The 23,600-nt window shown below is 44.4% G+C and overlaps 1 protein-coding gene across 1 annotated transcript in view; it reads right to left on the bottom strand.

The window, feature by feature from the left end:
- Positions 1-5,787: 5,787 nt before the first annotated feature.
- LOC108414254 (cubilin-like) overlaps positions 5,788-23,600 on the bottom strand; it is a 43,808-nt gene continuing 25,995 nt past the window's right edge. The window contains exons 13-27 of the mRNA XM_037541814.1: positions 23,297-23,447; positions 22,869-23,053; positions 22,487-22,552; positions 19,376-19,441; positions 18,235-18,385; positions 17,731-17,909; positions 16,907-16,972; positions 15,675-15,825; positions 15,229-15,407; positions 14,404-14,469; positions 13,877-14,027; positions 13,369-13,520; positions 12,084-12,234; positions 11,656-11,840; positions 5,788-6,176 (exon numbers count right to left, since the gene is read on the bottom strand). Coding sequence (XP_037397711.1) covers positions 6,133-6,176; positions 11,656-11,840; positions 12,084-12,234; positions 13,369-13,520; positions 13,877-14,027; positions 14,404-14,469; positions 15,229-15,407; positions 15,675-15,825; positions 16,907-16,972; positions 17,731-17,909; positions 18,235-18,385; positions 19,376-19,441; positions 22,487-22,552; positions 22,869-23,053; positions 23,297-23,447 — 1,943 coding nt within the window. The 3' untranslated portion in view covers positions 5,788-6,132. The remainder of the gene's footprint in view (positions 6,177-11,655; positions 11,841-12,083; positions 12,235-13,368; positions 13,521-13,876; positions 14,028-14,403; positions 14,470-15,228; positions 15,408-15,674; positions 15,826-16,906; positions 16,973-17,730; positions 17,910-18,234; positions 18,386-19,375; positions 19,442-22,486; positions 22,553-22,868; positions 23,054-23,296; positions 23,448-23,600) is intronic.

The following is a 23,600-nucleotide window of genomic DNA, read 5'->3' as shown; positions in this document are numbered from 1 at the left end:
AAAATAAAAGATTAACTGCAGCTGGTGCCGTGACCCGGATGTGAAAACCTTCCTTTTTTGACTGCAACAAAAGTAGTGAGTGAGACCCCCTGGGGAAACAAAGAACTGAAGTGTCACACAGAAGAGAGTCTGTTTGTGTTTTGGTCATTGACTACAGTCATATGAGGCATAGGCAGTTAAGTAGGTTGCATAAGTCTCATTGGGTCATGTGAAAGCTAAGTAGTAAAAATTAGTTGTCACGATGGTGTTTGTGGGTCCGACAAAATTAACAGTTTAATTCTGCAGGGCAATGTTAAACAAGCAACATTTTTTTTCCTGTTTACCCAAACATGTTTTCCCAGTGTTATGTTTCAGCATTGACAGAGAAATATTTGAGGGAGATTTATTGCAAATATTAGATAAATTGTGTACACAGAAAAAATAGAAATTGTGTAAAATGTCGGGTATTCTAGATAACTCAGAATGGGATCCAAACCTATGGTTTGAGGGTCTGAGCAAATGTGTGCACAAAAGTCACAAAATCCACTAGTCAGGTCAAAGATATTCTAAAAGAGGAAGACATATCACTGACAAAATTTACATTCAAGATGTCTTCATTAATCTAAATACAGAGGGTTTACCTAAAAATGTAGCATTCAAGAACAGAAAGCACAGATTACATTTTACTAGAAAACATCTAAAAAAAACCCTGGAATAAGATTTTTTCGGACAGATAAAACCAAGATTGACTTGTACCATATGATGGGAATAGAAGAGTATGGAGAAGAAAAGGAAGATGATCTGATGCATACCACATAATCTGTCAAACATGGTGGAGGTAGTGTTACGTCACGGGCATGTATAGCTGTCGTCAAAACTGGGTTGCTAATATTTATTATTGATGTGACTGTTGACACAAGTAGCAGGATGAATTTTTAAGTGTATAGAGATTTCTCAGGTTCTTTCAAACGTTGCAAAACTGGTACAACAGCACAGATAGTATAGATGGATAACGACCTAAAATGTCCTACAAAAGCAACCCAAGAGCTTCTTCAGGCACAAAAATGGAATGTTCTTAAACGGCCTAGTCAGTCACCTGATCTCCAGCTGGCATATGCATGAGTTTGACTTACTGCAGCAGCAGCTGAATTCAGCTAAAGTAAAGGCCTAGTAAAGCATTTCAAGGGAAATTCAGCATTTGGTGATGTCCATGGTTTCCAGGTGTCAGGGAATCAGTGACTGCAAATGATTAGTATTCATGTATTAAGCAAGCAAGCAAAGTTTATTAATATGGCACTTTTTACAACAGGTGTTGTCACAAAGCAGCTTTACAGAACAATCAGTATTACAAAAAGAAAAGAAAAGAAAAATCTGGGTCCAGGCCCCCGTGAGCGTCGCCCGTGGCAGCAGTGGCAAGGAAAAACTCCCTAAGAGCATCAGGAAGAAACCTTGAGAGGAACCAAGACTCAGAAGGGGAACCCGTCCTCCTCTGGTTGACACCGGAGAGCAAACATTATTAGTATAAAGTGTTATAGTACAAAGTGGGAAAAAGAAAAGCAGTGGCTAATTTGATTAGTTTATGTTTATGTAGCAGCAGCAGCAGTGGTGGTGGTCAAGCCGATGGCTGGTGAGCAATGGCACCCAATCAGGGCAGAAGGGCCAACAGCATCAGACACACAGGATGGGCAGCTGATCAACTCGGCAAAGAAAGGAAGAAAACACAGAGTCAGTTCTGTAAAGAGTGGCTGACCAGAGATTACAGTAAAACAGAGCAGCAGAGACTCCAGCAGGTCTAGACCTGACAGGGAGACTAATTACTGAAGGCTTGACTATACAAGTAAGTTTTTAGCCTAGACTTTAAAACTGAGGCTTTGTCTGATTCTCAAACATTAACAGGAAGATTATTCCAGAGCTGGGGGGCTTTGTATGAGAAAGCTCTCCCCCCCGATGTAACTTTATTAACTCTAGGTACCTGTAGTGAGCAGCACCTTGTGATTTAAGTAGGCGTGATGGTTCATTAAAACTAATTCTTGTAATTAAAATTATTTTAGTTTGTCCATTTACTATTGAGCCTGTGAAAATGAAGGATTATGTAATAAAGGGCTGTATTTCCTAAATGGTCAATGGAATATTTTTCTTAAGCCCTTTGAATTAAAGCTCAAAGTTTACACTTTACATTTTGACTGCTTCATTTCAAATTCATTGTTCCATTCAAATTGTCTGTGCCCTACTTGAGGCGCCATGGTGTTAGTTATTTGTAATATTGGATCTGATGTTATGAGTAAAGTATTCAATTTATCAAGTATTGTAGAACATTTTTTTGGGGGGGGGGTTGCTGTGGAATGTCAGTAAACTGAAATTATGGTACAAGTTGGATTATGTTCAAAAGATCCATCCATCCATCCATCCATCCATTATCTTCCGCTTCTCCGGGGTTCGGGTCGCGGGGGCAGCATCCTAAGCAATGAAGCCCAGACCTCCCTTTCCCCAGCCACTTCCACCAGCTCTCCAAGGGGGATTCCGAGGCGCTCCCAGGCCAGCTGGGCGATATAGTCGCACCAGCGTGTCCTGGGTCTTCCCCGGGGTCTCCTCCCAGGTGGACTCGCCTGTGACACCTCCCGAGGGAGGCGTCCAGGAGGCATCCTAACCAGATGCCCGAACCACCTCAGCTGGCTCCTCTCGACGTGAAGAAGCAGCGGCTCTACTCCGAGTCCCTCCCGGATGACTGAACTTCTCACCCTATCTCTAAGGGAGAGTCCAGACACCCTGCGGAGGAAACTCATTTCGGCCGCTTGTATTCGCGATCTTATTCTTTCGGTCATTACCCAAAGCTCATGACCATAGGTGAGGGTGGGAACGTAGATCGTCCGGTAAATCGAGAGCCTTGCCTTATGGCTCAGCTCTTTCTTTACCATAACAGACCGGTAAAGAGCCCGCATCACTGCTGACCCAGCACCAATCCGCCTGTCAATCTCCCGCTCCCTTGTACCATCACTCGTGAACAAGACCCCGAGATACTTGAACTCCTCCACTTGAGGCAAGAGCCTATCCCCGACCCAGAGAGGGCTCTCCACCCTTTTCCGCCTGAGAACCATGGTCTCGGATTTAGAGGTACTGATTCTCATCCCAGCCGCTTCACACTCGGCTGCAAAACGATCCAGCGAAAGCTGAAGTTCGCGGCCTGATGTCCCCAATAGGACCACATCATCTGCAAACAGCAGCGATGTGACCCTGAGGTCACCAAACCGGACACCCTCCATCCCCTGACTGCGCCTAGAAATTCTATCCATAAAAATTATGAATAGAATCGGTGACAAAGGGCAGCCCTGACGGAGTCCAACTCTCACTGGGAACAAGTCTGACTTACTGCCGGCTATGCGAACCAAACTCCAGCTTTGTTTGTACAGGGCCTGAATGGCTCGTAGCAAAGAGCCATGTACCCCATACTCCCGAAGCACCTCCCACAGAATACCCCGGGGAACACAGTCGAATGCCTTCTCCAGATCCACAAAGCACATGTGGACTGGTTGGGCAAACTCCCATGAACCCTCCAGAATCCTGGAGAGGGTGAAGAGTTGGTCCAGTGTTCCACGACCAGGGCGGAACCTGCACTGTTCCTCCTGGATCCGAGGTTCGACTATAAGCCGGACTCTCTTCTCCAGTACCCCTGCATAGACCTTGCCAGGGAGGCTGAGGAGTGTGATTCCCCTGTAGTTGGAACACACCCTCCGGTCCCCTTTTTTAAAAAGAGGCACCACCACCCCAGTCTGCCAATCCAGTGGCACCGCCCCCGATGTCCACGCAATGTTGAAAAGGCGTGTCAGCCAAGACAGCCCCACAACATCCAGAGCCTTGAGGAACTCAGGGCGGATCTCATCCACCCCTGGAGCCTTGCCACCAAGGAGCTTCTTAACTACCTTAGCGACTTCGGCCTCAGTAATGGACAAGCCTATTCCCATGTCCCCAGACTCAGCATCCTCACTGGAGAACGTGTCGGTAGGATTGAGAAGGTCCTCAAAGTATTCCTTCCACCGCCCAATGACGTCTTCAGTCGAAGTCAGAAGCACACCATCTCCACTATATACAGTGCTAGTGGCACACTGCTTTCCCCTTCTGAGTCGCCTGATGGTTTGCCAGAATCTTTTCGGAGCCGACTTAAAGTCACTTTCCAAGGCCTCACCAAACTCCTCCCATACACGGGTTTTTGCCTTGGCGACAACTGAAGCCGCAGATCGCTTGGCCTGTCGATACCTACCAGCTGCCTCTGGTGTCCCACAGGCCAACCATGCCCGGTAGGACTCCTTCTTCAGCTTGACGGCATCTCTCACCTGGGGTGTCCACCACCGGGTTCGAGGATTACCGCCCCGACAGGCACCAACTACCTTACGGCCACAGCTACAGTCAGCTGCTTCAGCAATGGAGGAACGGAACATGGCCCATTCTGAGTCAATGTCCCCCACCTCCCCCGATATCTGGTCAAAGTTCAGATGGAGGTGTGAGTTGAAGATCAATCTGACAGGTTCTTCTGCTAGACGTTCCCAGCAAACCCTCACTATACGTTTGGGCTTGCCTGGTCTGACCGGCATCTTCCCCCACCACCTGATCCAACTCACCACCAGGTGGTGATCAGTTGACAGCTCAGCTCCTCTCTTTACCCGAGTGTCCAAAACACATGGCCGCAAGTCCGATGACACGACTACAAAGTCAATCATTGAACTGTGGCCTAGGGTGTCCTGGTGCCATGTGCACTTATGGACATCCTTGTGTTCAAACATGGTGTTCGTGATGGACAAACTGTGGTTTGCGCAGAAGTTCAAAAACTGAACACCACTCGGGTTCAGATCAGAGAGGCCATTCCTCCCAATCACACCCCTCCAGGTCTCACTGTCATTGCCCACGTGAGCGTTGAAGTCCCCCAGTAGGACAATAGAGTCTCCAGGAGGAGCACTTTCAAGCACCCTTCCCAAGGACTCTAAGAAGGCTGGGTACTCTGAACTGCTGTTCGGTGCATAAGCACAGACAACAGTCAGGACCCGTTCCCCAACCCGAAGGCGTAGGGAAGCTACCCTCTCGTCCACCGGAGAAAACCCCAACATACAGGCACCGAGTCGAGGGGCTATGAGAAAGCCCACACCTGCCCGCCGCCTCTCACCATGGGCAACTCCAGAAAAGAATAAAGTCCAGCCCCTCTCAAGGAGATTGGACCCAGAGCCCAAGCTGTGTGTTGAGGTGAGCCCGACTATATCTAGCCGGTATCTCTCAACCTCGCGCACCAACTCAGGCTCTTTCCCCGCCAGTGAGGTAACGTTCCAAGTTCCAAAAGCCAGTTTCAGCAACCGAGGATCAAAACGCCAAGGCCCACGCCTTCGGACACTGCCCGATCCACAACGCACCGAACCCCTACTACTGCCCCTCCCATTGGTGGTGGGTCGATGGGAGGGGGGACTCATGTAACTCCTTCGGGCTGGGCCCGGCCGGGCACCATGAGTAAATGCCCAGCCACCAGATGCTCGCTGGCGAGCCCCTCCCCCAGGCCTGGCTCCAGGGTGGGGCCCCGGTAACCCTGTTCCAGGCAGGGTACACAAGTCCTGCTTTTGTGTCTTCATAGGGGTTATTATGGATCACACTTTGTCTGACCTGTCACCTAGGACCAGTTTGCCATGGGAGACCCTACCAGGAGCTTTTGCTCCAGACAACATAGCTCCTAAGATCATTCAAGCACGCAAACCCCTCCACCACAAAGTTTCCAAACATACTATTCATGCCGAAATCTACACATTTCATATATGGAAACTAAGCTGCAAATAATTGCCTTTGTTAAATCGTCTTTATTTAATGTCAGCATGTTTACATGTGGACCTCAATGAATTAAAATGGCTTGAAAGAACTTGGATTTGGGAAAAATCCCATTTAAGCCTGATTTCACATCATATATCAGATATATAACTATATGAAGTCTGGCTTACATGTATTTTCATGGTAGTTGTGCTGCAATACAACTATAACGCTACATCACAATAATAATTGAAAAGCATGAAACACAAGTTTGCCTTTTGGGAATGATTTGATAGAATTGAGTAAGTAAATACTCCATTTGTTGAGTGATAAGTGAAGAAGAGATTAGAGATTATTCCCGAGTGGAGGGAAGTGAGCTCACTCTTCTTTCTCAACCTTGGCAGTAGACTCTGTCTTGGCACCTGGAAAGTAAAAATATCAATATGAGTAATTTTCAGAACATCAAATCCTAAATAAAACAATGTCTATAAGAATTAGCACATTCTATCTGCAAAATGATTCAAAAAGTCAATGTTTTATGTCATTAAAATGGGGGGGGGGGCAATGCCATATTTCCTCCTGGTGTAATGTGTAAGTGTCCTGGTACTTTTGTCCATATAGTGCATATTTAAAAACATTGAATCACAATAGAATTGCAAATCCCATCTAGCACCTATATGCCTGCATGATGCAAGTGCACATGAAGAAGAGTCAGATTCTGCATGGGAGGTATAACCCCATTTCCAAAAAAAGTTGGGATGCTGTGCAAAATGTAAATAAAAACAAAATGCAATGACCTGCAAATCAGTTAAACTATATAAAGACAACATATCAAATGTTGAAAATTAAAAATTGTAATTTTTTTGAAAAATATATTCCCATTTTAATTTTGACAACATGTCACAAAAAAGTTGGGATGGGTGCAACAAAAGGCTGGTAAACTTAAAAAAACTCTGGGTGGTTAACTGGCAACAGGACAGTAATGTGAATGGGTATAAAAATAGCATCTCAGAAAGTCTTACAGAGGTAAAGATGGAGAGGGGTTCACCACTCTGTGAAAGACTGTGAGCAAATAGTGCAACAATTCAAGAATAATGTTTCTCAACATAAAATAGAAAAGAACTTTTGCTTTTCATCAACTATGGTACATAATACACTCTCAGAAATAAAGGTACGACACTGTCACTAGGGCAGTACTCTTTTTGTCACTGTGGTGGTACCCGCAGGGGTACATCTCAGTACCTTTAGTCAGGGAACATAACAGTACCATATTTTCTAAGTTGAACTGACTCCACACACCCCGCCTCGCCTCCAGGATTTTTATTAAATGGTTCTGTTTTAAAAAATAGCTTATAAAAAGATGCAAATATCTACTTTTCCACTAGGAAAACTTATTTAAAGTACACAATTGGATCTTACTAAACCAGCCATTAGGGGTGTACTTGGTGTACTTCCGGTGCCGGTCCCAAGCCCGGATAAATGATGAGGGTTGCATTAGGAAGGACATCTGGCGTAAAACTTGTGCCAATCATGCGGATCACAAATATGATTGCCATAGCGGATCAGTCGAGGCCCTGGTTAACAACGAGCACCTCCGGTGCTGTTGACCAGCAGGGTGCCGGTGGAAATTGGACTACTGTAGGTCGAAGACCATCAAAGAGGAGAGGAGGAAGGCGGGTTAGACGGCAGCGAGAGAGAAGGATTCAAACTGTTCTATCATGGTGTAGAGAGGAAGAGAAATGGAGTAGGGATAATCCTAAAGGAACAGCTTGGGAAAAGTGTTCTGGATGTAAAGAGAGTGTCAGACAGGATCATGAGCCTGAAGTTGGAGGTTGATGGTGTAATTTTGAATGTGGTCAGTTCATATGCACCACAGGTTGGTTGTCAGTAAGAGGAGAAAGAGGAATTTTGGAGTAAGATGGATGAAGTGGTAGATGGTGTCCCTAGAGAGGAGAGACTGGTGATTGGTGCAGACTTCAATGGACATGTTGGTGAAGGGAACAGAGGGGATGAAGAGGTGCTGGGTATGTATGGTGTGAAAGACAGAAATGCGGAAGGTCAGATGGTTGTAGATTTTGCAAAGAGAATGGAAATGGCTGTGGTGAACACGTATTTTCAGAAGAGGTACGAACACAGGGTGACATACAAGAGTGGAGGGAGGTGCACACAGGTGGATTATATCCTTAGCAGGAGATGCCACCTAAAGGAGATTGGAGATTGTAAAGTGGTGCCAGGGGAAAGTGTAGCAAGGCAGCATAGGGTGGTTGTCTGTAGAATGAGATTAGAAACAAAGAAGAGGAAGAGAGTGAAGACAGAGCCAGAGATTAGATGGTGGAAGCTGTAGGAGGAGGATGGTTGCAGGCAGTTCAGGGAAAAGCAACAGACCCTTGGGGGCAGTGAGGAGCTGCCTGAGGACTGGGAAACTACAGCTGAGGTGGTGAGAGAAACTGGCAAGAATGTGTTGGGTGTTTCGTCTGGTCAGAGGAAAGAAGACAAGGAATTTGGTGGTGGAATGAGGAAGTCCAGGAGAGTATTCAGAAGAAGAAGGTATCTAAGAAAAAGTGGGATAACCAGAGAGATGAAGGAAGTAGGCAGGAGGACTGTGAGTCTAGTCACATAGCGAAAAGAATGGTGGCAAAGGCAAAGGCTCAGGCCTATGATGAGCTGTATGAGAGGCTGGACAGTAAAGAAGCAGTAAAGGACTTGTATCGTTTGGCTAAACAGAGAGATAGAGCTGGAAAGGATGTACAGCAGGTTAGGCTGATAAAGGATAGAGAGGGAAATGTACTAGTGAGTGAACAGAGAGTGTTGAGTAGATGGAAGGAGGACTTTGAAGAACTAATGAATGAGGAAAATGAGAGAGAGAGGAGGACAACAGGGGGAGAGATAGTGGATCAGGAAGTGCAGAGAATTAGTAAGGTGGAAGTGAGGGCAGCTTTAAAAAGGATGAAGAATGGAAAGGCAGTTGGTCCAAATGACATACCTGTGGAGGTATGGAGATGTTTAGGAGAGAAGGCAGTGGACTTTTTAACCAGGTTGTTTAACAAAATCCTGGAGAGTGAGAGGATGCCTGATGAGTGGAGAAGCAGTGCACTGGTCCCCATTTTTAAGAACAAGGGTGATGTGCAGAGCTGCAGTAACTACAGAGGTATAAAGTTGATGAGCCACACCATGAAGGTATGGGAAAGAGTTGTTGAAGCAAGGCTAAGGCGAGGGGTCCAGATCAGTGAGCAGCAGTTTGGTTTCATGCCCAGAAAGAGTACCACAGATGCAATTTTTGCGTTGAGAGTGTTGGTAGAGAAGTACAGAGAAGGTCAGAAGGAGCTGCATTGTGTCTTTGTGGATCTAGAGAAGGCATATGATAGGGTGCCAAGACAGGAACTGTGGTACTGTATGAAGAAGTCAGGTGTAGCTGAAAAGTATGTTAGGGTGGTGCAGGACATGTATGAGGATAGTGAGATAGTGGTGAGGTGTGCAGTTGGAGTGACAAATGGTTTCAAGGTGAAGGTAGGGTTACATCAGGGATCAGCTTTGAGCCCCTTCTTGCTTGCAATGGTGATGGACAGGTTGACAGATGAGGTCAGGCAGGAGGCTCCATGGACCATGATGTTTGCAGATGACATTGTAATCTGTGGTGAGAGTAGAAAGCAGGTGGAAGAGAATCTGGAGAGGTGGAGGTTTGCACTGAAGAGGAGAGGAATGAAGGTCAGTAGAGATAAGACGGAATACATGTGTGTGAATGAGAGGGAGGCAGGTGGAAAGGTGAAGATGCAAGGAGTAGAGGTCGTAAAGGTGGATGACTTCAAATACCTTGGGTCAACCATCCAGAGCAATGGACAGTGTAGAAAAGAGGTGAAGAAGAAGGTGCAGGCAGGATGGAGTGGGTGGAGATGGGTGTCAGGGCTGATGTGTGACAGAAGGATAGCAGCAAGAGTGAAAGGGAAGGTTTACAAGACAGTAGTGTGTCCTGCTATGATGTATGGTTTGGAGACTGTGGCTCTGGCTAAAAGACAGGAGGCTGAGCTGGAGGTGGCGGAGATGAAGATGCTGAGATTTTCGTTGGGAGTGACAAGGATGGACAAGATTAGAAATGAGCAGATCAGAGGGACAGTGAAGGTGGAGCAGTTTGGAGATAAAGCCAGAGAGGCCAGGTTGAGATGGTTTGGACATGTGTTGAGGAGGAATAGTGGATATATTGGTCAAAGAATGTTGGAGATGGAGCTGCCGGGTAGAAGGAGAAGAAGTAGACCTCAGAGAAGGTTTATGGATGTAGTTATGGTGGACATGGAGATGGTTGGTGTGAAAGTAGAGGAGGCAATGGATAGGGCAAGATGGAGGCAGATGATCCGCTGTGGCAACCCCTAAAGGGAGCAGCCTAAAGAAGAAGATGATAATCATAAATTTGGATTAGCTTAATATTTGTAAAAGTAAACACCTTTTAAGTGAACAAAGACAAGAAAACAAAAACGTGTCTACTCTATGCTGAGTTTTAGCTCAGACTTTTCCCTGGCTGTTCTGGCTTAGGTCCCACATTGATAAAAATGACAAAATTCCAGAATTTTGCCTCCAGGCTTCTCTACACAAGTGGTTCTCAATCTTGTCCACTACAAGGCCCACATATTTGGCTCCACAGCAGAATCAGTTTTGTAGGTAAAAATAAAATAATCCTCCTTTACAGCAAAATAAAGCTCTGCTGGTCATTCAACACAGTTTAACAGTAAATGGTCTCAAACGTTGGTGTTTGAGGGGCAGTCGTGGGCTGGAGGTTAGGGATCTGGCCCTGTGACCGGAAGGTCGCCGGTTCGATCCATGACTGAGGTGTCCTTGAGCAAGACACCTAACCCCCAACTGCTCCCCGGGCGCCGTGGATAGGGCTGCCCACCGCTCCAGGCAAGTGTGCTCACTGCCCCCTACTGTGTGTATTCACTAGTGTGTTTGTGGGCTGTTTCACTTCACGGATGGGTTAAATGCGGAGGTGGAATTTCCCCGGTTGTGGCATCAAAAAAGTATCACTTAAAATGATCACTTAATGTAGAACTGCTGATTCTACTCTTTATCTTAGACTGCTGTTCACTATAGCAACAACAACAACAACAACAACAACAACAACAATCTCGCCTAGCTATCAACTAACGAAAACGCAAAGAGAACAATCGATAATTCGGAAGCAAATGGACTCAAAGTCGCTTCACCAGCTTCACATTCCAATTTTAACTTGCCACCTTAAATGGCATAGCAGTTACATTCTGGAGCCCCATGCACCATTTAACGAAGGCCATTTTAGGCCATTTTAGCACCTGGACTCTTAATACGGAGCAATGCTGCTGTAATACATGCAGAATGTAGTTTTACATTGTCTTGCTGAAATAAGCAAGGCCTTCGCTGAAAAAGACGTCATCTGGATGGCAGCAGATGTTGCCCAAACATGTATATATTTTTCAGCATTAATGGAGCCTTCACATATGTACATGTCACCCATGCCATGTGCACTAATGCCCCCCTAAACCATCATGAATACTGACTTTGAATTGTGCACTGATCAGAAGTTGAGTGATCTTTAGGCCAGAGGACACAGTGTCCATGATTTCCAAAAAGAATTTCAAATGTCAAATCGAGGACACTTTTCCGCTTCACCTCAGTTTATTTTCAATCAGCTTGGGCCCAGAGAAGGTGGCAGCACTTCTGTATCGTGCTTATATTGGTTTCTGATTTGCATTTAAGAGTTTACTAGGTCTTGTGGCTGTTATATTTGTCTGAGTTCTGTTATTAGTTTGGGTTCATTAAAGCGTCTGCTCTCATTGTCCATCCCTTTTTCTGTCTGGATAATTAAACTATAGCACAGCAGCTTTGAACATGAGAAAGTGTAGATATTTTAGAATAAGTCAAAGCAGCGACACTAACCTGAGAACACCCACTGTGCTCGAAAGCCTTGACCAGTTATACTGTTGTCACTTAAGAACACTACGGTCAGAGAGTTTCTGGTGGAGTTGAAGTGGTGTCTCTGATCTTGAGCCAGGATACCCAGCAGTGGGTAAGTATCATTGGAACCATCATACACCCTGATGGAGTCACAACATTCCTCCAAACTAGTTCCAAGGAGAAAGACAGAGGATTGAGAAAGTTTACAGAACTCTATTCCAGCTCAGGGCAGCGTAACGACTTCATATCAGAACTGACACAGTTAATAATGCAAAGCAATCTCACTGCTGATTTAGAGTGATATAGAAAACACTGTCTAAAACCACATATTCTAACAGGCAGGGTGAGTAAATTCATATAAACTGGCCAAATCCATTTGTATGTAAAAGTGAAGGAAAGCTGTGACTTACTGGACAAACATGAAGGTCAAATTAACAACTTGTCTCTCTGGTGCCAGAAGCCTCCATGTGCAACTGGCATTATGAGGGTAGTAATTAGGAAACTGGGGGCTGAAGAATTCTCCACTTGGGTTAGTCAGATCTCCACCACATGGTGCTTCAACTGGAAAGTGGCAAATGCATTTACCTTTGTATAAATGAGTCTTAATGCATCAAATGAACAGCAAAACACACCGTGTACTGTCCTCTCTCCACTGATCGAGTTTAAACTCTCTCCTTCCTTTATGCCGACTTTTCTCTCTGACTTTTCCCTGACTGTTCTGATTTAGGCTCCACTTTGGTAGAAGTGACAAAATGTTAGGACTGTGTTGAATCAGATCTACATAGTCTACCTTCTAGTCCTGCCAGCTGGTGCTCTTTTCCTGCCTAAGTGAGGTTCTAGTCCTGCCACCTGGTGCTCTTTTCCTGCCTAAGTGAGGTTCTAGTCCTGCCACCTGGTGCTCTTTTCCTGCCTAAATGATGTTCTAGTCCTGCCACCTGGTGCTCTTTGTTTTATCCTCTCTAGTCTGTGTTCTAGTCCTGCAAGCTTCAGCTTTATATCCCACCTAGTCCTGCTTAGTCTTGACGACTTCTTGTCTAATCTTTTTACTATGTCTCTGGGTTCCGTTATCCTAGCCTTTAATTCCAGAAAGATCTGCAGAAAGATACACAAATTCCAGAGAACACCTGTTCCCTCTCTCTAGTTCTAGTCCTGCCAGTCATAGCTCTTTATTTGTATCCTGTCTAGATTAGGTTCTAGTCCTGGAAGCTATTATTCTCTATCCTGGACAACAAAGGTTCTAGTCCTGCCTTCCTGAGCTATTTGTTCTCACTAGCCCTGGGTCTAGTCCTGTCACCCTAAGCTCTTTATGTGACCTAGCCTAGGTTTGTATCATTCAGTATTGTCCTTAGTCCTACTTCCTTTAATGTTTGTCTTAAAGCCTTAGCATTGTTTAGTTCAGTTTAGCCAAAGCTGGCTTTCCCTGTGCTTCCACTGCTTACTAGGCCTTGTTTCGATTGTGTTAGGCCTTGTTCTGTGTTCTGTTAATAGTTTGTATTCATTAAAAACTTTTCCATACATGTCTCTGCTTGGATAATTCTAGTATTGGAACAGAGCTTTGAGTGTTGGAGAGCCAATCACATTTCACAAACAACATCCATTTTAGAATTTAAGTCTAATATGTAAAACTCTTGCAAAAGATGTAGTGGATTAAGTTAAATCCCCTCTTTAATAATTGGGCACAGTAGCTTCACTAACCTGCAGACACCCATTGTGCCCGAAAGCCTTGACGAGTTACACTGCTGTCACTTGAAAATACTATGGTCAGAGAGTTCCTGGTGGAGCGATATCTCTGATCTTGAGGCAGGCGACCCAGCAGTGGGTAAGCATCAGTGGGACCATCATACACCCTGATGGAGTCACAACACATCTCAAAACTAGTTCCAAGAGAAAGAGAAGGAAATGAGAAAGTTTGAGCAACAAAATTTATTCTATCTTAGGACAGAGTAACAGTATACACTCATGACCTTACTGCTGGATTCATAGCACAACTGACAGTTGACAACACAAAGCAATTTCACTACTGATTTAGAGTGATACAGTATAAACAGCCTAATACCACATTCTAACAGGAAGGATAAATAAATTAATTAATTCATCCATCCATCTATTTTCTAAGCCGCTTCTCTGTCAGGGTCGCGGAATAAATTAATCTGAAAGGTCTAAATCCATCTGTAGGTAAAAGTGAAGGAAAGTTGCGACTTACTCGACAAATGTGAAGTTCAAATTAATAACTTGTGTCTCTGAAGCCAGAAGTCTCCATGTGCAGTTTGCATTATTAGGGTAGTTATTAGGATACTGGGGGCTGAAGAATTCTCCTCTTGCGTTAGTCAGATCTTCACCACATGATGCTCCAACTGTAAAGTGGCACATACATTTAAGTTCACATAAATGAGGCTTCTTATACCAAATGAATAGCAAAATGTGTTATGTACTAAGTTGAAATTAATTAAAGCAGTACAAAAGGTACAAAATTCTTGGACGTATAAACCATTATGCAATTTGAGTTATTTAGATGAATAACTTCAGAAGCCTGATGTGAAATGACATGTAGCACACAGAGTGTACAAAAATACAGACAGTACAAAAAATGCAGAACACTTTTTTGTCTCATGTTTCATGACAAAAAGAAACCAACACAGGAACCAAATATACAAGAAGATTAAAGTCTACATAAAGAGCATTCAACATATTCCAGAAAACACTGTAACATTATAAAGCATAACAAAATACCTGACTCTTGATTAGTGGGATCAACTGAAGGTCCAGGAGAACCAGCTGAGCGTTCGGGATGAGGTGCTGTAGAACACAGAGGAGCATCATTAAGTTGAGGAGGAGCTGAACAGAGAATGAGAGTAGTTTAAAAAGACCACTTTAAAGCAACAACACAGGGTGAACATAGGAAAGGTGGGACAATCATGCCTTTGTGTTTTCACGGACATCATGAATGTAAATGAGTTACCACTGTATTGGACATTCCAGAGAACACCTGTTCCCTCTCTCTGGTTCTAGTCCTGCCAGTCATAGCTCATTATTTGTATCCTGTCTAGATTAGGTTCTAGTCCTGGAAGCTATTATTCTCTATCCTGGACAACAAAGGTTCTAGTCCTGCCTTCCTGAGCTATTTGTTCTCACTAGCCCTGGGTCTAGTCCTGTCACCCTAAGCTCTTTATGTGACCTAGCCTAGGTTTGTATCATTCAGCATTTTCCTTAGTCCTACTTCCTTTAATGTTTGTCTTAAAGCCTTAGCATTGTTTAGTTCAGTTTAGCCAAAGCTGGCTTTCCCTGTGCTTCCACTGCGTACTAGGCCTTGTTTCTATTATGTTAGGCCATGTTCTGTGTTCTGTTAATAGTTTGTATTCATTAAAAACTTTTCCATACATGTCTCTGCTTGGATAATTCTAGTATTGGAACAGAGCTTTGAGTGTTGGAGAGCCAATCACATTTCAGAAACAACATCCATTTTAGAATTTAAGTCTAATATGTAAAACTCTTGCAAAAGATGTAGTGGATTAAGTTAAACCCTCTTTAATAATTGGGCACAGCAGCTTCACTAACCTGCAGACACCCATTGTGCCCGAAAGCCTTGACGAGTTACACTGCTGTCACTTGAAAATACTATGGTCAGAGAGTTCCTGGTGGAGCGATATCTCTGATCTTGAGGCAGGCGACCCAGCAGTGGGTAAGCATCAGTGGGACCATCATACACCCTGATGGAGTCACAACACGTCTCAAAACTAGTTCCAAGAGAAAGAGAAGGAAATAAGAAAGTTTGAGCAACAAAATGTATTCTATCTTAGGACAGAGTAACAGTATACACTCATGAACTTACTGCTGGATTCATAGCACAACTGACAGTTGACAACACAAAGCAATTTCACTACTGATTTAGAGTGATACAGTATAAACAGCCTAATACCACATTCTAACAGGAAGGATAAATAAATTCATCTGAAAGGTCTAAATCCATCTGTAGGTAAAAGTGAAGGAAAGTTGCGACTTACTCGACAAATGTGAAGTTCAAATTAATAACTTGTGTCTCTGAAGCCAGAAGTGTCCATGTGCAGTTTGCATTATTAGGGTAGTTATTAGGATACTGGGGGCTGAAGAATTCTCCTCTTGCGTTAGTCAGATCTTCACCACATGATGCTCCAACTGTAAAGTGGCACATACATTTAAGTTCACATAAATGAGGCTTCTTATACCAAATGAATAGCAAAATGTGTTATGTACTAGGTTGAAATTAATTAAAGCAGTACAAAAGGTACAAAATTCTTGGACGTATAAACCATTATGCAATTTGAGTTATTTAGATGAATACATTCAGAAGCCTGATGTCAAATGACATGTAGCACACAGAGTGTACAAAAATACAGATAGTACAAAAAATGCAGACCACTTTTTTGTGGCTTAGTGTTCATAAGACTACATACCAATTACTTATATCTTAAGCAACGTTTGATCACTGATCACAGATGATTAATGCATCTAGGGATCACTAAACAGCACACTTATCTGAAATATCCTGTGAAAATAAGAGAAAATGACAACAAATCACTTTCAGTAAAGACAGCCGCTTTTTTAGCCCACAAATCTGAGTTTTAAAAAGCCACTCTCTTTAGCACGTCCAATTGGCCTGACTGCATGTCTTTGGACTGCGGGAGGAAACCCACACAGACACGGGGAGAACATGCAAACTCCACACAGAGAGGACCCCGTTCACCCGGCAGGGGAATCGAACCCAGGCCCTCCTTGCTGTGATGCGACAGCGCTTCCCACCACACCACCGTGCTGCCCCTAATATATAGATACACACACACACTCTTTGGAGTGTATTTCAGTTTTTAACTGCAAGTCAAGATTCATTAATCATTAGGCCTTCTCTGAAGCACAATGCCCATCTCCAGTGAGGACAAGAAACCGTCAACAAAATTAAACAAATAAAATAAAAACAAAAGACACTATTTTTACAATAATTGGATTCTATCAGTCATTCTCCAGCAGTACACCAAAAATTCATCTGTTGTGGTTTCCCAGACCATAAATTACTCAGAAAAAAAAACTCATATCACATCATTACATTACATATTAACACTTACAAAATGAACGTTACCCGTGTTTCATGACAAAAAGAAACCAACACAGGAACCAAATATACAAGAAGATTAAAGTCTACATAAAGAGCATTCAACATATTCCAGAAAACACTGTAACATTATAAAGCATAACAAAATACCTGAGTCTTGATTAGTGGGATCAACTGAAGGTCCAGGAGAACCAGTTGAGCGTTCGGGATGAGGTGCTGTAGAACACAGAGGAGCATCATTAAGTTGAGGAGCTGAACAGAGAATGAGAGTAGTTTAAAAAGACCACTTTAAAGCAACCACACAGTGTGAACATAGGAAAGGTGGGACAATCATGCCTTTGTGTTTTCACGGACATCATGAATGTAAATGAGTTACCACTGTATTGGACATTCCAGAGAACACCTGTTCCCTCTCTCTAGTTCTAGTCCTGCCAGTCATAGCTCTTTATTTGTATCCTGTCTAGATTAGGTTCTAGTCCTGGAAGCTATTATTCTCTATCCTGGACAACAAAGGTTCTAGTCCTGCCTTCCTGAGCTATTTGTTCTCACTAGCCCTGGGTCTAGTCCTGTCACCCTAAGCTCTTTATGTGACCTAGCCTAGGTTTGTATCATTCAGTATTGTCCTTAGTCCTACTTCCTTTAATGTTTGTCTTAAAGCCTTAGCATTGTTTAGTTCAGTTTAGCCAAAGCTGGCTTTCCCTGTGCTTCCACTGCATACTAGGCCTTGTTTCGATTGTGTTAGGCCATGTTCTGTGTTCTGCTAATAGTTTGTATTCATTAAAAACTTTTCCATACATGTCTCTGCTTGGATAATTCTAGTATTGGAACAGAGCTTTGAGTGTTGGAGAGCCAATCACGTTTCACAAACAACATCCATTTTAGAATTTAAGTCTAATATGTAAAACTCTTGCAAAAGATGTAGTGGATTAAGTTAAATCCCCTCTTTAATAACTGGGCACAGTAGCTTCACTAACCTGCAGACACCCATTGTGCCCGAAAGCCTTGACGAGTTACACTGCTGTCACTTGAAAATACTATGGTCAGAGAGTTCCTGGTGGAGCGATATCTCTGATCTTGAGGCAGGCGACCCAGCAGTGGGTAAGCATCAGTGGGACCATCATACACCCTGATGGAGTCACAACACGTCTCAAAACTAGTTCCAAGAGAAAGAGAAGGAAATGAGAAAGTTTGAGCAACAAAATTTATTCTATCTTAGGACAGAGTAACAGTATACACTCATGAACTTACTGCTGGATTCATAGCACAACTGACAGTTGACAACACAAAGCAATTTCCCTACTGATTTAGAGTGATACAGTATAAACAGCCTAATACCACATTCTAACAGGAAGGATAAATAAATGAATCCATCCATCCAGCCATTTTCTAAGCCGCTTCTCCGTCAGGGTCGCGGAATAAATTAATCTGAAAGGTCTAAATCCATCTGTAGGTAAAAGTGAAGGAAAGTTGCGACTTACTCGACAAATGTGAAGTTCAAATTCATAACTTGTGTCTCTGAAGCCAGAAGTCTCCATGTGCAGTTTGCATTATTAGGGTAGTTATTAGGATACTGGGGGCTGAAGAATTCTCCTCTTGCGTTAGTCAGATCTCCACCGCATGATGCTCCAACTGTAAAGTGGCACATACATTTAAGTTCACATAAATGAGGCTTCTTATACCAAATGAATAGCAAAATGTGTTATGTACTAGGTTGAAATGAATTAAAGCAGTACAAAAGGTACAAAATTCTTAGACGTATAAACCATTAGGCAATTTGAGTTATTTAGATGAATACATTCAGAAGCCTGATGTCAAATGACATGTAGCACACAGAGTGTACAAAAATAGACAGTACAAAAAATGCAGACCACTTTTTTTGTCTCTTAGTGTTCATAAGAACACTAAGAAAGGTTTTGTTAGTAAAATCAGCAAATTCTTTTATTGAAAGCTGAAGAAAAGCCAGTCACAGCATCAGCCAGTGTTGAGGGAAAGTCTTGGCTTGCTAAAGTATTGCAGGACTTGGGAAGTCTTGCAGCTGTATGTGAAAATAAGGATAAACTAAAATATATCCTATTAACTGTACATCCTATTTTTATGAACAAACACAGACACACACACATATATATCCATCCATTTTCTAAGCAGCTTCTCCGTCAGGGTCGCAGGAGCCTATTCCAGCGGTCATCGGGCGGAAGGCAGGATACACCCTGGACAGGTCGCCAGTCCATCGCTGGGCAGACAAACAGTCACTCATACACAGGGGCAATTTAGCATGTCCAACTGGCCTGACTGCATGTCTTTGGACTGCGGGAGGAAACCGGAGAACACAGAGAATCCCACACAGACATGGGGAGAACATGCAAACTCCACACAGAGAGAACCCCGGTCACCCGGCAGGGGAATCGAACCCAGGCCCTCCTCGCTGTGATGCGACAGCGCTACCCACAACGCCACGTTATTACATTACATATTAACACTTACAAAGATGAACGTTACCCGTGTTTCATGACAAAAAGAAACCAACACAGGAACCAAATATACAAGAAGATTAAAGTCTACATGAAGAGCATTCAACATATTCCAGAAAACACTGTAACATTATAAAGCATAACAAAATACCTGACTCTTGATTAGTGGGATCAACTGAAGGTCCAGGAGAACCAGCTGAGCGTTCGGGATGAGGTGCTGTAGAACACAGAGGAGCATCATTAAGTTGAGGAGGAGCTGAACAGAGAATGAGAGTAGTTTAAAAAGACCACTTTAAAGCAACAACACAGGGTGAACATAGGAAAGGTGGGACAATCATGCCTTTGTGTTCACGGACATCATGAATGTAAATGAGTTAACGCTGTATTGGACATAGTTTTTACTTTGATACCGCAACATATTTAGGACACAGGTTGAATTTCATAATGAACATATTTACTCATTTACTGTAAAAAAAATGTAACAAGCTATTAAAGAGCATCAGAATGTGTTTCATCACATTTTGCTGAACTGATAATCGAGAACCTGGACTAAATTAATGTGTAAAAAAAAAATTAAACACTTAAGGAAAAAAAATAGACATTTTTTTAAAAACTAAAATGAAACACTTGATTTTTCTTAGGTTCTTTAATTCTTTAAATTATGCACCAAACAACAGGTCAGAGTATTCGGCCTTCTTGGAGCGAGTGGGCGGGGTTCTGGAAAGGGTCCCGCCTACAGACTCCATAGTTCTACTGGGAGACTTCAATGCTCACGTTGGCAATGACTGGGAGACCTGGAGAGGCGTGATTGGGAAGAACGGCCTGCCCGATCTAAACCCGAATGGTGAATTGTTATTGGACTTCTGTGCCAGGCATGGATTGTCCATAACGAACACCAAGTTCGAACACAAGGATATTCATAAGTGTACATGGTACCAGAGCTCCTTGGGTCAAAGGTCAATGATCGACTTTGTTGTCGTTTCATCTGACTTGGGACCATATGTTCTGGACACTAGGGTGAAGAGAGGTGCTGAGCTGTCAACTGATCACCATCTGGTGGTGAGTTGGATCAGATGGCAGGGAAGACTGATGGTCAGATCCAGTAGGCCCAAGCGAATAGTAAGGGTGTGCTGGGAATGACTTTCAGAGGCCCCTGTTCGGAATGATTTCAACTCCCATCTCCGGGAGAGCTTTTTTTCACGTCCCGGAGGAGGTAGGGGACATGGAGTCTGAATGGACCCTGTTCAAAACCTCCATTGTGGAAGCTGCTAGGCGTAGCTGTGGCCAAAAGCTTGCGGGTGCCTGTCGGGGCAGTAACCCAAGAACCTCCTGGTGGACACCAGTGGTGAGGGAGGCCGTCAAGCTGAAGAAAGAGGCCTTTAGGGACTGGTTGGCCCGAAGGACTCCCGATTCAGCAGATAGGTACCGACAGGCAAAAAAGGTGGCAGCTGCAATGGTGGCAGAAGCAAAATCCAGGGCATGGGAGGAGTTTGGTGAGGCCTTGGAAAAAGACTTTCGTTCGGCCTCAAAGAGGTTCTGGACAACTGTCCGGCGACTCAGGAGGGGTCGGGGTGGCTGCGCCCAAGCTGTATTCGGCAAGGGTGGAGAAACTCTGACTTCGAATGAGGATATTGTCGGTCGGTGGAAGGAGCACTTTGAGGAACTTCTTAATCCGGGAGACGTGCCTCCCTCATGGGAGTCAGGGCCAGAGGCTTCTGGGGTGTCAAGTTCCATTTCCCTGGTGGAGGTCACTGAGGTAGTTGGTAAGCTCCTCAGTGGCAAGGCACCGGGGGTGGATGAGATTTGTCCAGAAATCCTTAAGGCTCTGGATATTGTGGGGCTGTCATGGCTAACACGCCTCTGCAATATTGCATGGACCTCGGGAACAGTACCCTTGGACTGGCAGACTGGGGGGTGTGTGCCAATTATCGGGGTATCACACTGCTCAGTCTCCCTGGGAAAGTCTATGCAAAGGTGCTGGAAAGGAGACTCAAACTGATAGTTGAACCTCAGATTGAGGAGGAACAATGTGGATTCCGTCCCGGCCTTGGAACAAGAGATCAGCTTTTCACCCTCTCACAGATTGTTGAGGGGGCATGGGAGTTTGCCAACCCATTCTACATGTGTTTTGTGGACTTGGAGAAGGCTTATGACCGTGTTCCTCGAGATATCTTGTGGGAGGTCCTCCGGGAGTATGGGGTGCCAGGGCTACTACTCCGGGCTATCCAATCTCTGTACTCCCGGAGTGAGAGCTGTGTCCGTATACTCGGCATTAAGTCAGACTCTTTCAGTGTTAGCGTTGGACTCCGCCAGGGTTGTACTCTGTCTCCACTCTTGTTCGTGATATTCATGGACAGAGTGTCAGGGCGTAGCCGGGGTCAGGAGGGCATTATGAGTGGAGGCCGGAGGGTGGCGTTTCTGCTATTTGCAGATGATGTTGTTCTTTTGGCGGAATCACATGGATGCCTCCGCAGCTGAGTGTGAAGTGGTTGGTATGCGGATAAGCACCTCCAAGTCTGAGTCCATGGTCTTGGCCCGAAAAAGGATGGCATGCCCACTCCAGGTAAGGGGAAAGGACCTGCCCCAGGTGGAGGAGTTTATGTATCTTGGGGTCTTGTTCACGAGTGACGGGAAGAGGGATCGTGAGATCAGCTGCAGGCTGGGACAGGCGGCAGCAGTAATGCGGTCACTGTACCGGACTGTAGTGGTGAAGAGGGAGTTGAGCCAAAAGGCGAAGCTCTCTGTTTACCGGTCGATCTACATCCCAACCATCACCTATGGTCATGAGCTGTGGGTATTGACCGAAAGAACGAAATCGTGAATACAAGCAGTGGAAATGAGCTTTCTTCGTCGGGTGGCGGGCTACACGCTATGTGATAGAGTGAGGAGCTCGGTCATCCGGAAGGAGCTCAGAGTAGAGCCGCTACTCCTCCGCATTGAGAGGAGCCAGCTGATGTGGTTCAGGCATCTGATCCGGATGCCCCCTGGACGCCTCCCGGTGGGGGTTTTCCAGGCACGGCCTACCGGGACAAGACCCCGGGGTCGCTCTAGGACCCGCTGGAGGGATTATGTCTCCATGTTGGCCTGGGAGCGGCTTGGGATCCCCGGGAATGAGCTGGAGGAATTTGCGGGGGACAGGGTCATCTGGGATTCTCTGCTCTCCCAACTGCTACCGCAACCCTGTCTGGACTAACGGTCAACGTTGATGATGATGATGGATGATGTCAATAAAGTCTGTAACATTAAAAAACTTCATAAATACCTGACGTGGGAGTAGGAGCTTCGGTTGTGGGTTCAGGAGGAACAGTCGAGGATTCAATAGTAGGTTCTGTGGAAGAAGGAGGATCATCTGTGAGTTCAAGAGAACCTGAACATTTGAATTCTAGTAGTGCAAATAGGCCCATGTAAAGGAACTGAACAGGGTGAACTCAGCAAGAGTGGAAGACATTTTGGTAGATGCACCAGTTGATCCTGATAAAAGCTACATAATCATGTGTTTTGTGTTTTCATGTGCATCCTAAACATGAATGTGTTTAGACTGAATTGCATATAGTTTTTAATTTGAATTCCACAACATAGTTAAACAGCTTTGAACATGAGAAAGTTTAGCGTATTTTAGAATGAGTCAAAGTAGCGACACTAACCTGAGAACACCCACTGTGCTCGATAGCCTTGACCATTTATACTGTTGTCACTTAAGAACATTACAGTCAGAGAGTTTCTGGTGGAGCTGAAATGGCGTCTCTGATCTTCAGTCAGGCGACCCAGCAGTGGGTAAGTATCATTGGGACCATCATACACCCTGATGGAGTCACAACACGTCTCCAAACTAGCTCCAAGGAGAAAGACAGAGGATTGAGAAAGTTTACAGAACTCTATTCCAGCTCAGGGCAGCGTAATGACTTCATATCAGAACTGACACAGTTAATAATGCAAAGCAATTTCACTGCTGATTTAGAGTGATATAGAAAACAATATCTAAAAGCACATATTCTAACAGGCAGGGTGAGTAAATTCATATAAACTGGCCAAATCCATCTGTACGTAAAAGTGAAGGAAAGCTGTGACTTACGTGACAAACGTGAAGGTCAAATTAACAACTTGTCTCTCTGGTGCCAGAAGCCTCCATGTGCAACGTGCATCATTAGGGTAGTAATTAGGAAACTGGGGGCTGAAGAATTCTCCACTTGGGTTAGTCAGATCTCCACCACATGGTGCTTCAACTGGAAAGTGGCAAATGCATTTACCTTTGTATAAATGAGTCTTAATTCATCAAATGCACAGCAGAACACACCATATACTGTCCTCTCTCCACTGTCTGAGTTTCAGCTCTCTCCTTCCTTTATGCCGACTTTTCTCTCTGACTTTTCCCTGAC

This window comes from Pygocentrus nattereri, chromosome 10 (genome assembly GCF_015220715.1).
Source record: "Pygocentrus nattereri isolate fPygNat1 chromosome 10, fPygNat1.pri, whole genome shotgun sequence".
In the NCBI taxonomy this organism is placed as follows: domain Eukaryota; kingdom Metazoa; phylum Chordata; class Actinopteri; order Characiformes; family Serrasalmidae; genus Pygocentrus; species Pygocentrus nattereri.
This window is presented reverse-complemented; position numbering and strand designations above follow the sequence as displayed.